Source organism: Pantherophis guttatus, chromosome 1 (genome assembly GCF_059756535.1).
Source record: "Pantherophis guttatus breed Tessera chromosome 1, ASM5975653v1, whole genome shotgun sequence".
Classification (NCBI taxonomy): Eukaryota; Metazoa; Chordata; class Lepidosauria; order Squamata; family Colubridae; genus Pantherophis; species Pantherophis guttatus.
Window position 1 is genome coordinate 275,904,308 of NC_142063.1, and position 12,769 is coordinate 275,917,076.

Genomic DNA, 12,769 nt, shown 5'->3' on the forward strand with positions numbered 1-12,769 from the left:
CCACCTTTCAAATACCTGCACCAATGTCCTTGATTCCCAGGGGAAAGAATTTTATTTAGGCTACAACACCCCAGCTATCCCTACACCGCCCCCCTCCCTGGCCCCTTCATTCCAGGCTGTGTCAGCCCAGAAGCCGTGAGAAGAGAAACCTCCCTAGAGAAAACTACCAAAAAGAAAATGGCTACAATACGGCCAATTTCAGGATTGACAGCCATGGAATTTGGTTCCCTACTTGGAGCAAAATGTCCTGCTTCCATCTGAATATGTGCAGCAAAAGAGGCTCACAATGTTTCTGAATAATCAACCTACTTTTACTGCCACAAAGTTCTTTTTTCAAACGTTCAATAGGAATCTGCCTTTCTTTAACCGAAATCCATCGTTATGTTTCTGCACTGTGGAATAATGAAGAACAGGCCTTGACCCATTGTGGATAAACCTAGGAACTCCTTCTGATCTTTTGTAGATGATTGTCGCCATCTACACAGGGGTGAAATCCAGCAGGTTCTGACAGGTTCTGGAGAACCGGTAGCGGAAATTTTGAGTAGTTCAGAGAACCGGCAAATACCACCTCTAGCTGGCCCCAGAGTGGGGTGGGAATGGAGATTTTGCAGTATCCTTCCCCTGCCATGCCCACCAAGCCATACCCTCCAAGCCACAGCATGTCCACCATGCCACACCACACCACGCCCACAAAACCACGCCCACAAAACCAGTAGTAAAAAAAATTGGATTTCACCACTGCATCTACAGTAGTGAACGTTGATTGGCAAAAATTATGAGAATAGGTTGATTTTTCTTCTCATCTCTCCCTCTGTCTCAAAAAAAAAAAAAAAAAAAAGGTACAATAGTTTCAGTGTTGAAATAGTTTTTATTGTCTGAGTGGCTATCTTATTTTTCAGTTAGCAACAAACCCTTGTAAAAATTCTAGAATTCTGATATAATGGATACAGATTCCAAACATTATGTATGAATAACTTGCTCGTAGAAGACATACATTCCTTGTCTTAAGCTAGCAAGGAAGAGATTTTTTTCTCTCTCTTTCCTACCTATATTTTGTCTCAATGGGCTTCTTTCATTGGATAAAATTGGGCTGAGCACCCTACAAAATTAGGTCGAGGACTACAGGTTATTCTATATTTCTCCTGGTAGTATTGTCTCAGTCCAACAGAGGGCGATCCAACCTTAGATTTACACTGAACTCCCCAGCTTTAATCCTTAGATTAAATTTTCTGTTTTTATGCATCTTGAACATTTATTTAGTGTATCTCAGTGTAGGAAGCAGAAATAACCATATGTTATGCTAATTTGGAAAACATAATTATATTTTTATTTAAAAAAAAAACCTTTGACACAGCTATCACAAATTGTAGCCAATATCTTTTGAAACTGTCCTGAAACATTTGAAGTTTTATATCTTCCTGTTTAGGTAGTCATGTGAACTATGCTTATGGAGTGAAGAATTTTTCAAAGAGTGGAGTCTGTACAGCTCATTTTAAGCTTCTTTTTTGTGCTGTTCTTTCAGTTTCATTCATAGTTCCCTCAAGAGTCAAAAGGCTTTCATTTTGATGATAATGCCTACACTGTTCCTCTGGAATTAAAAAGTCTCTATCAATAGACTCCTTTGTATTTTCAGTGGAAAATGTGCCAGAAAGTCTCTAAGTCAGACAGACACTTTATGAAATCTCCATCATCTTATCTGATTAATAATTTAGTTTGTTTGGAAAGTTTCATAACAAAATATCGCTTGGTTGAATAGTCATATTCAAGTGAGCGATTAACAGTCAGATCCACTTCATTCTAAGATAGAAGTTAATGCTACCATATTCAGTAAATACTGGTATTTGTTCCCAAATAAGTTTGTATAAGACTAAAACTGAGAAAACAGAGTTCAAGATGAGGCCTTTATTGTACATTAAATCTGCCTTAATCTCAGGTTGGTGATCCAGACATCATTTTCTGTGGGACCTATACTTTCTCACTTCTATATTTCATCTTACAAACAGAAATTCATTATGATAGGAAAGAAGTAACAGAACCATTTTTTTAAACTTACAGTGCTAGGTGTCCTTTTTAAGAAGCATACCTTTTTTCATATGTAGTAATTTACATGAAGCTGAAAAAAAATATGTTTCTTACCAATAGAAGAATCTATGATTATTGTGTTTTTATTTTATTTAAAAATCTTTTTTGCATTTGTATATTAAACATTTACTCCAGCCAACAGCAAAAACTCAGAACCCTTTAAAATATTCTTAGAATTTAAAATGAAAAACTGAAATCTAGAAAGAGAAGCATATTATAATTAGAATAAAATATGTAAAATATTCAAAAGCAGATTAAAAACCTACATGTGAAAAATTAAATGCATTATAAAAAGAAAAGGCTTTACTGGGGGTTTTGGTTTAGCTTCTGGAAGCCATTTATGATAAAATAAATAAACCCAGGCAAAATGTGAATATCCTCTCCAGAAGGAGGCTGTAAAATTATCTGTGCTGATTTCAAGTTCATCTTATCAACCTGGATGGACCACTTTTTGGGGAAGCTGACTTCTCAGTTTCTCACTTGATAGTATAGCTGTATTCTGAAATGAGCTTTCGTGATTTGTGATTTGCCAGATCCTTCTCTGTATTAGCCTTATGTGAAGTTCTGCAAGAAATCTGACCAATATTGATTATTTTGCTATATATGTAGGACTGCATTGATGGGGACGGAGAGAGTAAACTGAGTGGTGGGTTTGCTGGGTGTTTATCTAAGCATGACTGGTTATCTGTGATCTGGCTCATGATGTGCAGGCTTGCCTTAAATATCTGCTTTTGTTAATCTCTGTATAAACTGTGAAAACAGATCATTAATACCTGCTATTTGCCAATAAACAACTGAAGCTAATACCATGGGACCAGAGGTGGGTTTCAGCAGGTTCTGACCAATTCTGGAGAACCGGTAGTGGAAATTTTGAGTAGTTCGGAGAACTGGTAGTAAAAATTCAGACTGGCCCCAATCCCATCTATTCTCTGCTTCCCAAGTCCCAGCTAATCAGGAGGAAATGGGGATTTTGCAGTAACCTTCCCCTGGAGTGGGGTGGGAATGGAGATTTTACAATGTCCTTCCCCTGGAGTGGGGTGGGAATGGAGATTTTACAGTATCCTTCCCCTGTCATGCCCACCAAGCCATGCCCACCAAGCCATGCCATGTCCACTAAGCTACGCTCACAGAACCAGTAGTAAAAATTCTTGAAACCCACCACTGCATGGGACATCATAAGGGTAAGTAGAAATAATTCAAAAAACTTCTACATGGCTTGGGGGAAAAAAAACCCATTTTGTATGAATATTGTGTTGGTTTTCTCTTTATTGCATAATTTCCAGACTTGTGTGCAGAAGGCAAAATAGACACTTGAATAATTAATGTGAATAATGAATAATAGCATCACTTTCCTCTTACCTGTGTAACTGAGAGACTTCATGGGAAAAGGCCTTATGGAGCAGAACTTAGATTCAAGCCCACTAATTAATCTGCTGAACTGGCTTTCAATGGTAGGTGTTGTTAAAAGGCCAAATGCCAAATGAATTGGTTGATATTGATCTTTCCATTATAAAGGTAGGCAAGACATGGAAAAATGATCTGAAATGCTTGAAGGTGTAGCACGAGCTTTCGTAAGGCTTTCTGTTTTTGTTTTGCCCTTTTTGAGTAACTGCATACAAACAGGCTTAAAAGACAGGATTGCAAACAAGCAACCACAAACAACTGCCACCAACTTTTGTGTGCAACGAAAAACAAATAATTAGCTGTTGCTTTATTACGTGCTTTAAATAAATAATTAGCTGTTGCACATGAAACTCAAGTGGAAGGGGTGGGATAGGAACAAGAGGTAAAAGATTTAGGAACCATAACTGGCAATGATATAAATTCAGTGCTCTTGACGGGCAATATATTTTGAGCTGAATAAACATTGAAAGGGCAGTGAGGTTAATGTTACTTATCTACTCCTCTTACAAGTAATGAACTGATCCCTTCTATGTCTTTCTTGTCCAGATGTCCAAATGTACAGTATAACCTTAGGGAACCCATATTCTCATTTAATAATTTATATCTATCAATGATCATTCTGTAACTTGCTACTTTCTTTAACTTGCTACAATCAAAAAATTGTTTAAACATAAACAAATAAATTATTATTATTATTTATTGAATTCGTATACCGCCCTACTCCCGAAGGACTCAGGGCGGTGAACAGCCAAAAGATAAAATACATATAATACAAATGTTAAAAAAACCATTAAAATACAATTAAATAAATTGGCCCAGAGAACAAAATTTAAAACACCCCACATTTACAAGACAAATTTAAAATTAAAAAAATTTAAAAACAGTTTAAAAGAGAGGTTAGGCCAGGCTGGCCTGCTGGAATAGGAATGTTTTGAGGGCACGGCGGAAAGCGCGCAGATCCAGGATCATCCGTATCTCCTGGGGGAGCTCCTTCCAGATGGCGGGTGTCCCCACAGAGAAGGCTCTCCCCCTGGGGGCCGCCAGTCGACACTGTTTGACCGACGGCATCCTAAGAAGCCCCTCTCTATGGGAGCGTACTGGTTGGTGAGAGGCTACTGGTGGCAGAAGGCGGTCTTGTAGATACCCCGGTCCTAAGCCATGGAGCGCTCTAAAGGTGGTAATCAAAATCTTAAATTTAAATAAATGAGATGCTAGCTTGCAACTAAAACATCAGCTCTGAAAAGCTTTTGGCTAGGCAGAGAATATAAGGGCAAAATCTCCGGCATTGTCTCCATATTCCTTGCGGTCATGACAGATGCATCCCCCTCTGAAACAAAAAGGTTATTGCAATTTTCACATAGATTTTGATTTGATTCTTTCTCTAAGTCTGAAAGATACCTGAATAAATAAGTTCCAGTCTCCCACAGCACTGGATTCAAATTTGTGGATTCAAAGCAAAAGATAAAAGCAGTATGAAATCAGTTTGAGCTCGTGCAAGTCATGAACCATATAAAAATTAAATTTTATTATGCAGAAATATTTTGATAGAAAATCAAAGCTTGAAGGCTGACAAAATACCACAGAGAAGACTACAGTAGTGAAAACGAGGTATGATGAAGATGTGGACTTGTTGTGCTCCATTGTAACAGGTGTTTCTGATATAAGGCACCAGTACAAGCAAGACCAAGGCCTGTAATTCTAGGCAAAGTCAGGACCTGACAGAAAATTCATTTAATGTTCAATAGATAAAATCCAAGGTTTAGCGATCCTGCCTTGAGAAAAACAATTGTCTCAATATTATTTGAGTAGTTAAATCGGTAGATGAAAGCTTTACTCCTTAAATTTTACCAGTTAACAGGCTGGTGCTGTATGCAATTGTTGTCCCCGCTTGGACAGAAATGATTAAAATTGTGAAATTATTGGGTTCCCAACTCTTCCGAACCTTTGAGGATTCCAAGGCAAAATTAACTAAGTTTGGTAGCAGAGGCACCTCCATGACAAAGGGTGAACTCATGTACAGTAAGTGGATCAATTTGCAAAGGACTGCAGAAGAAGGTTTCCCTTTTCAGAGGTGCTGTTGTATAATTATGGTAATTTATCTGCTGAGTATCTTCTGAAGGTATAAAGAGAAGGGAATTTGTCTTTGTAGTGGAGAAGAGAAAATGAAGAATGAACATCCACGATAGAAAACCTAGAAAAAAAAGTTATTTTGGGAGAAATTAGTTCAAGGGGAGTTTTAGGATCTTTTCTCTCTCAAGAAACAGATAAACTGCTTGGCAAGCTATTTTGAAATTTTCTCAGATTTACAAAAATTGTATGAGGGTGTCACCCATTTCACTTTTATGAGGTAATTTTTTGGAAAAGTAGATTAGATGGTTAGTAATCATTGGGCAGGAACTAGTTTGTCAAGGACAGTTGAAGTATTGTCCAGGTTGTTCATAATCCTTATTTTTACACAGTAAATTAAAATAATCTATTATATTAATATAATGCTTATTCTCAAGGTCATTTTATTTTATAATTGTTTATTTCTTTTATGTAGAGCAGCAGGGTTCAACTCAGGATCATGCATTAAATGGAAAGTTGGCTTTGTATTAATTAAATTTGGATTTAATTTTAAGCCAAATTACTTCTCAGGAAGGTATAATACAATCAATAGATAACGATATAATTTTATACATGGCATTCCGGAATAGTTTTCTGTGCTGCATTCTAAAATTATTTTCTTATGATAAAAAGGAGGAGGAGGAGGCAATGGTTAACACCCTGGGAGAACCAAAGTTTTGGATACGATTTAGGATTTGGATTTTAATTAAATTGAACTGCCAAATGTAGGAATATTGTACATATTGTCCTTGGTGAATGTGCTTGTGCTTGTTGCTGTGCTTGTCTTTTTCTCATTATGTGCAATCATATTGAGTTGCTAAGAGAAAATTACTTTCTATTTTGGTAAACTGAATTGTGGTTCCAAATGGACTGTATGTCAGATACTTAATTTGCAATATATTCCCTGGTGAAATTAAAAATTCAGATGGTTGAACTGAAGCCTGCTTCTTAAATTGATTATTGTCAGTGTGTTAACATGCTGCCCATTATCTGACTGGTAAGCCTTCTACTCAAGTTCTTACCAGGGATTTTGACCACAGTATCTGATTTTGTATGTGTATTTTGTGTGCATTTGTATATACAGTATGTGTATATGTGTAGGGCATTTGTTACATTTTGTCACTTATCAGAGCGAGATAAGTGCAGATTCTTAAATGACCCATCATAATGGAGAGCCATACAAGCAATCATGTTCCGCCAGGCAGAATTTTCTTTATTAGTCCATTTTAAGCTCTGTCAATACAATTTGTTCAGGTGTAGAGATACTTGAGAGATTTTGAATTTGAATATCAAAACTCTCTGAAATAAGAGACTCCAATGGGTTTTGTGAAAAACAGGAGCTATGTATAAAATAGGAAGATGAACTCCTAAATTATTTTATATCAAGGTAGACTTGGGAGTCAAAGCAGGACACAGCAAAGGTTGGAGTATCACTATCTGCCAGTAAAATCAAAGCCAAAAGCCATTCAAGGTTCTTCTTTCATTAACCAGAATTTAAAAACATCTAATTTGTCAGGGAAATTATCTGCGGTTTCTGTATAGGGAATTGGGGATTCCCAGGGCAGTTTTTGATTTGCCCCAAGCAATCTTAAAGCATCAATGTTCCAACCATATTTTAATAACCCATGAAAAAGTCCAAACCGTTGATATGAACATCTGCAGTTTACTATGTTTGCTACCATTAAGCTGGGTTGATAAATGCTTTCCATCTTGATTTATCATGCCATTCCAGTAATCTTTTTGATCCTGCCTTACCTTTGCCAAACATAATCATTTTTTCTAATCTATTACCTGTTTCAACTATCATATGCCCAAAGGGTGTTTGTACTTGTTGATCATTACCACAAGGGATCAGTCAACCTTTATTTGATCCAAGGTAGATTTATTGATATTCTCACAATCTATCATAGTCTTAGCTTAATAATCAAAGGCATCAAAGACATTGCTTAATTCAGAGGCATCTGATTTTCTCTCAGTATTTCTCATGGTCCAGATTTCACAAAAATCCTTGGCACACTGGAAATAACTTTCATTAACTATTTCATTAACCATTCTGATTTTTCTTATAGTTGAAATGTATTTAACCTTCACAGTTTGCCTAAATTTGTCACAACAATTTTTCTAGTGGAACTTTCGTTCTGTTTCTATGGCATATTTTGTCTTTATTCTTCAGTCAAAGAAAAGTATCTACAACCTTTGCTTTTTCAGTATCAGCTATAAATTCACAAAGCAAGGAATTTGATATTATCATTGTTTTCTTAGTGTTTAACATGAACCCAAATGTTTCACTTACCATTTTGATTTGAACAACTGGCCTTTCTTTACTCTTGGCTAACAACATAGCACCATCTGCATAACTCAAATCATTCCTGATTTCAGTCTCCAATTTTAATTCCCAGCTATATTCTTTTCCCATTCCTTGCCATACCTATAACCTACTAGCTATATACTGCACATGAAGTAGTTGTGAGAAATTTTATTTCCTTCTCAATTCTGAACCACTCTTTTCTATGGATTTAATTCTTATAGTGGATTTTTGATCATGATAAAGACTCCTCAGAAAAATAATTAGTTGTTTTGGCATATGAAGTAGCTTTAACATGTTCCACATTCTGGCACGATGTACAATCAAATTGTAGGTTGTGACATTCCTGGGAAGTGTTGTCATTAGATTTATGAGGGAGACATAATTGAATGGTGCTTGTGTATAAAAATAAGGATCATTGCAGCGAGTACTCACTCCTACTTTGCTTGGGCAAGATGAATCTGTCCTTCTACGCATAGTCTACGGAAAACTGAATTGTTGTCAGAACTTGTTTCCTCTGTCTTGATTGTCCAAGTAAAGTGCACAGCAAATTCTAACTAGGCCTCAGCTTTGAGTGTGGAAGTTTCATGGCATAAACATCCACAACTGCAGCCGAGACCTGTGCATGTTATTGATGAGCAAACACCAACCTATTCCTAAATTATTAGGAAGGTGAGGAAGAGATATTGCATCTGGTGCTCTGGAAAGGGTAGTGTGGGCCAAGGCAGGTGGCAAAATCTTGCATTTTATTCTGAGAACTAGAACACTATTTAGAAAAACTCCACTTAATGTATGTTGTAATATGTGAAGCTGGTATAATGTGGAAATGTATTTCATCAGTTGTTCACAGATGTAAATGAAATTGTTTCTTTCTTGTGATAGATGGGTCTGGCAGAGCCCTGTATCCATTGCCTGTGTCTCTGATGCTACTCCTTTTTTAAAAATTATTATGAATCTTTTATCTCCATATATTTGGAAGAACATGAGGATTCTAGCATTAAAAATGTAGACTACACAAGAATGAAAATGGCCCATTCTTTTTAATTGGGCTCTAGATAAGAGTTGCATCAAACACAAACATTTAATTCATAGTTCACCTTTCCTGCATGGTGCTCAATGTAATTTATATAGCCTTCCCAAATGTTTATCCATCTAAGTACGAATCAGTCCAATTCTGTCACATAATGTGTCTTCAGACTGTGGTCTGCATTCCTGCTGTTGCACAAACCAATAGGATTGGGTGAATCAATCAATACAGAACATCCGACAACTCTGTGCTTGTTTCCAAAGATGTCAATATTTAATGTTGTGCTTAAATTCCATGGAAACGGGGGAACAAGCTGGGAAGAATTGATTAGAGGATGAATGTATTTCAATGTTTTATGCCAGTTCCTGGTTTATAGATGCTGTTTCTCACTAAAGTCTTGAGTTCTGTTAAGTATTTAGAGGTCAGCACAATAAAATGAGCCTACAATTAAAACCCAAACATTCAATTGGCTTGCTTACACTAAAGCTAATTACAGCAGATGGTATCTTCTGGGAATAGGAAACTTACAGAAGGAGCTTTCCTCTAGTTACAGTAGCGTGAATAACATGAAGCCACTTACCAGCTGGTGTTTCTCCTGCTTCCAATATATCCAGTATCATTTTTTGTGAATCTGCATGTTGCTATTATAGCAGCCATTAAGACATGGTTCAAGGGAACCTAAATTAAAGGAACAAGAATTTTTTCAAGCTAGAATAAAGGAATGAATACTTATATTTTACAGACCTGAAAGAAAATACTGCTGCAATTGTTTAATTTCTTTTTGATGTGTGTGATCTTAAAAGACAAGACTGAACTTATGTAACACCAGTCTTTGGAACACATCTGTATATTGATTCTTAGCAAGCCTGCATTTGAATTTATCGAATGCACAAATTCATCCATTCATTTGCTGACTTCATTCTATAGGCTTGACTCTGAGCTCTCTTAATGGGAATTTTAATTCAATTGACTGGTGTTTATATTTGAGAATAGATAGTATCCAGCAAGCTATCTCTTAATGAAGTCAAGCGACTGGGGATGTTTCTATAGCACCAAGTGTTTGAAAATCAGGAAAGACTGATTTGAGGATTTATGCAAAGTGGAGAAATGATACTTGAAAAAAAATTAGATACGTGATAATATTTTCCTCTTTTCTATCACAGCCACAACAAGTCAGTGGAGATGACTCAGCTTTGTCAGATGTTCACTTTTTGCTTCTTAGAGTCATTTTATCTGAGTTACATGACAAAGAATATTGTCCAAATGATAGGAACCGTAGAAATTCTTGCAGTTGGTGGAATGACCTGGTGAATCTCTAACTGGGGTGACTAAGAAGGATGAATTGAGATGATGGGAGAATCAGAGCTGGTTGGATGTTTATGCCTACATTTGGTATGTTTGAAATTGAAGGCATTTGGGACTACCTGGAACCCAACTGGATAAAAGCTTAAGACTGTTAAAAAGATCTTTCCCAGATTAAATCATCTTTGTGGACCCTTGGAGAGAGACTTGCATTGACAACACATGTTGAGATTTCATGATAAGGCAGATTTGTGTTCATACATTTAGAAGGTTTGGAAAAGCCCTAAAATGATGGTAAAGAGGCACATGAAGTTTTGGGTAGAAATAGATTTAGCTGCTCTTTGTAGATAATTGGGGCAGGTCTTCAGATTTGCCTTTACAATCAAAGAAGGAAACCTGAATCATCTCCATTTGTTGTAATGGTCAAATCTTTGTGGGTTACGTCCACTTCTAAGGTTTCTATCAGGCATGTTAGTGTATGTGTGGATTATTATACTATAATACATTAATATAACATAGCTTTTTATAATGCAATACCCTTGCTTCAAAATGTATTTCAGTAGTAAGGAATGTTTATGTGTATGAGCCAAAATCTTTTTATCTTGCATCTCACTGATGCTAATACCATACTTTACATATAGCAAAAGAGATCATGTCGATAATTCTTTGATTTACTATCCAAAAATGTCAGTCAGAACATCACAGAGTGTTTCCTATCAATCTTTTTAAAACCATTATTTCAAATCTTTATTTTGCACAATAGTTTCTCTTATAGGCAGCACACGGTCAAGATAAAATTGTCATTCATACTATTTAGAATTAGTTTCATTGGTTCTTTGTCTAAATTGCCTACATTCTGTTTGCTGTGTGTGATAAAAAGCAGCAAAAATATGTGTATGTCTGCTTCGTTTGATAATGATATGAATTAATTATGGACAGAAATCTGAACAATTAAAAATTCTGGGAAAAACATGGCACAATCCATTAGAACAAGGCTTTTCCAGGCTGACAATTAACTATGATCTTTAAGTAATATGCTGGGGGCCAAATCTCCAAAATAGTGGATAACTTCTGAATAAGTACTACCTTTTACTTGGCTTTAAATACAACTAAAAATAAAAATAAATTATTATCATCAAGCCCTGTTTTTTTTAGTAAACACTTCCTATCACATTAAAAATTACATTTTATTAATTAGCAATTTTGAAGTCGCTATCACCTCGGGAGCCCTGCTTTTTGTAAACAGAATATGACAAGATATAAATCTGTGCAGTATTGTGTGGGTTTTTTTTTTCAAATTAGGTCCCAAAATGTCCTCTTATGTGGAAAAATACATTTGTGATCATTTTCCCACTTTGTTTATTTTAGAGATTCAATATTTTTAATTACCCGTGGATTCTTAAGAGAAGGTGGAAAAGGAACCAGGGTCCTACAAGATGTAGAATTTCACCCTCCATCTGTCAGTGAATCAAACTATCTGAGTAATACAGATAGCACACAATCAAGAACTTAAGTCCTGTTCTTTGAAGATACCATGTGAACCTGTTTTGGGATTATTCTATTTCTGGCGTGCTGTTTAGACCTACTGTTGCCACAAATACAACAGAATGTCTCAGACCCATGCAGCAATCTTGTCAGATTCTCCTGAGATTAACCACCATAAAGGAGATGTCTCACCTACACGAAGCTTGTCTGCATGGTCGGGCAAGTTGCTAGATGCAGTGGAGAAGACTTCTGAGGATGTTAGTTCACAAAAGAAAGAAATATTATGTGCTCAGCATCAGGAGAAAGGGATCAACACCCAGGAGCCTGAAAACCAAGAAACTTCCAATGGTCCTTCCAGTCTTCAGGATTCCTTTCACTCACATTTTAGTTTCATCCAGCTCTCACTAAATTTAGCCTCTGAAGCTGCTGCAGGTGAATCGGGAAGTAGGGAATCTAAAGAAATTGTGCAATTAGGTGGAATAGAGAAAACAGAAAATATTAATTTTCATCTGTCTGGAGAAGTCCAAAGAATTTCACGAACGGAACTGTGGGCTTCACGTAACTCCTTGTGCAATGAAGTTGGTACCTGCCCCTTGGAAACTACAGAAGATGACATTTTGCAGGACTGTCGGAGGCTCTCACCTTTCCATGCAAATAATGCATTCTCTTCTTCCACGGATTCTTTAGAGGCAACATCTGCTGATTCTTCGGTGACTTCAGGCTATGAGAGTTGTGGCATCGCTAGTGACCACAGTTGGGATTTTCTGATGAAGGAGTATGAACCAGTATTACAGGAATGTTTGCTGGGCAATCGTCGTTTAGTAAAGGTTTGTATTCTTTGTGCCCATTTTGCGTGATAGAATTTTAAGCAAGTATATACATTCAATATAAAGCAATGCAGTAACTGTTGTATTGTAATGCTTATTTTGGGGGACGTTTCTACTGAGAATTTGAGAAGTTGCCTATGAAAATATTGCTGGATGGTTATAATTAGTAAGCAAAATAAGTTGCAGAAGTACAGAATTGCATCATTGGAAGAGACCTTGTAGGTCTTCTGC

At 36.5% G+C, this 12,769-nt stretch overlaps 1 protein-coding gene across 1 annotated transcript in view; it reads left to right on the forward strand.

Moving 5' to 3' along the window:
* The window catches only part of DISC1 (DISC1 scaffold protein), a 159,949-nt gene that overhangs the window by 2,900 nt on the left and 144,280 nt on the right, over positions 1-12,769 (forward strand). The window contains 1 exon segment of the mRNA XM_060692357.2: positions 11,595-12,538. Coding sequence (XP_060548340.2) covers positions 11,834-12,538 — 705 coding nt within the window. The 5' untranslated portion in view covers positions 11,595-11,833.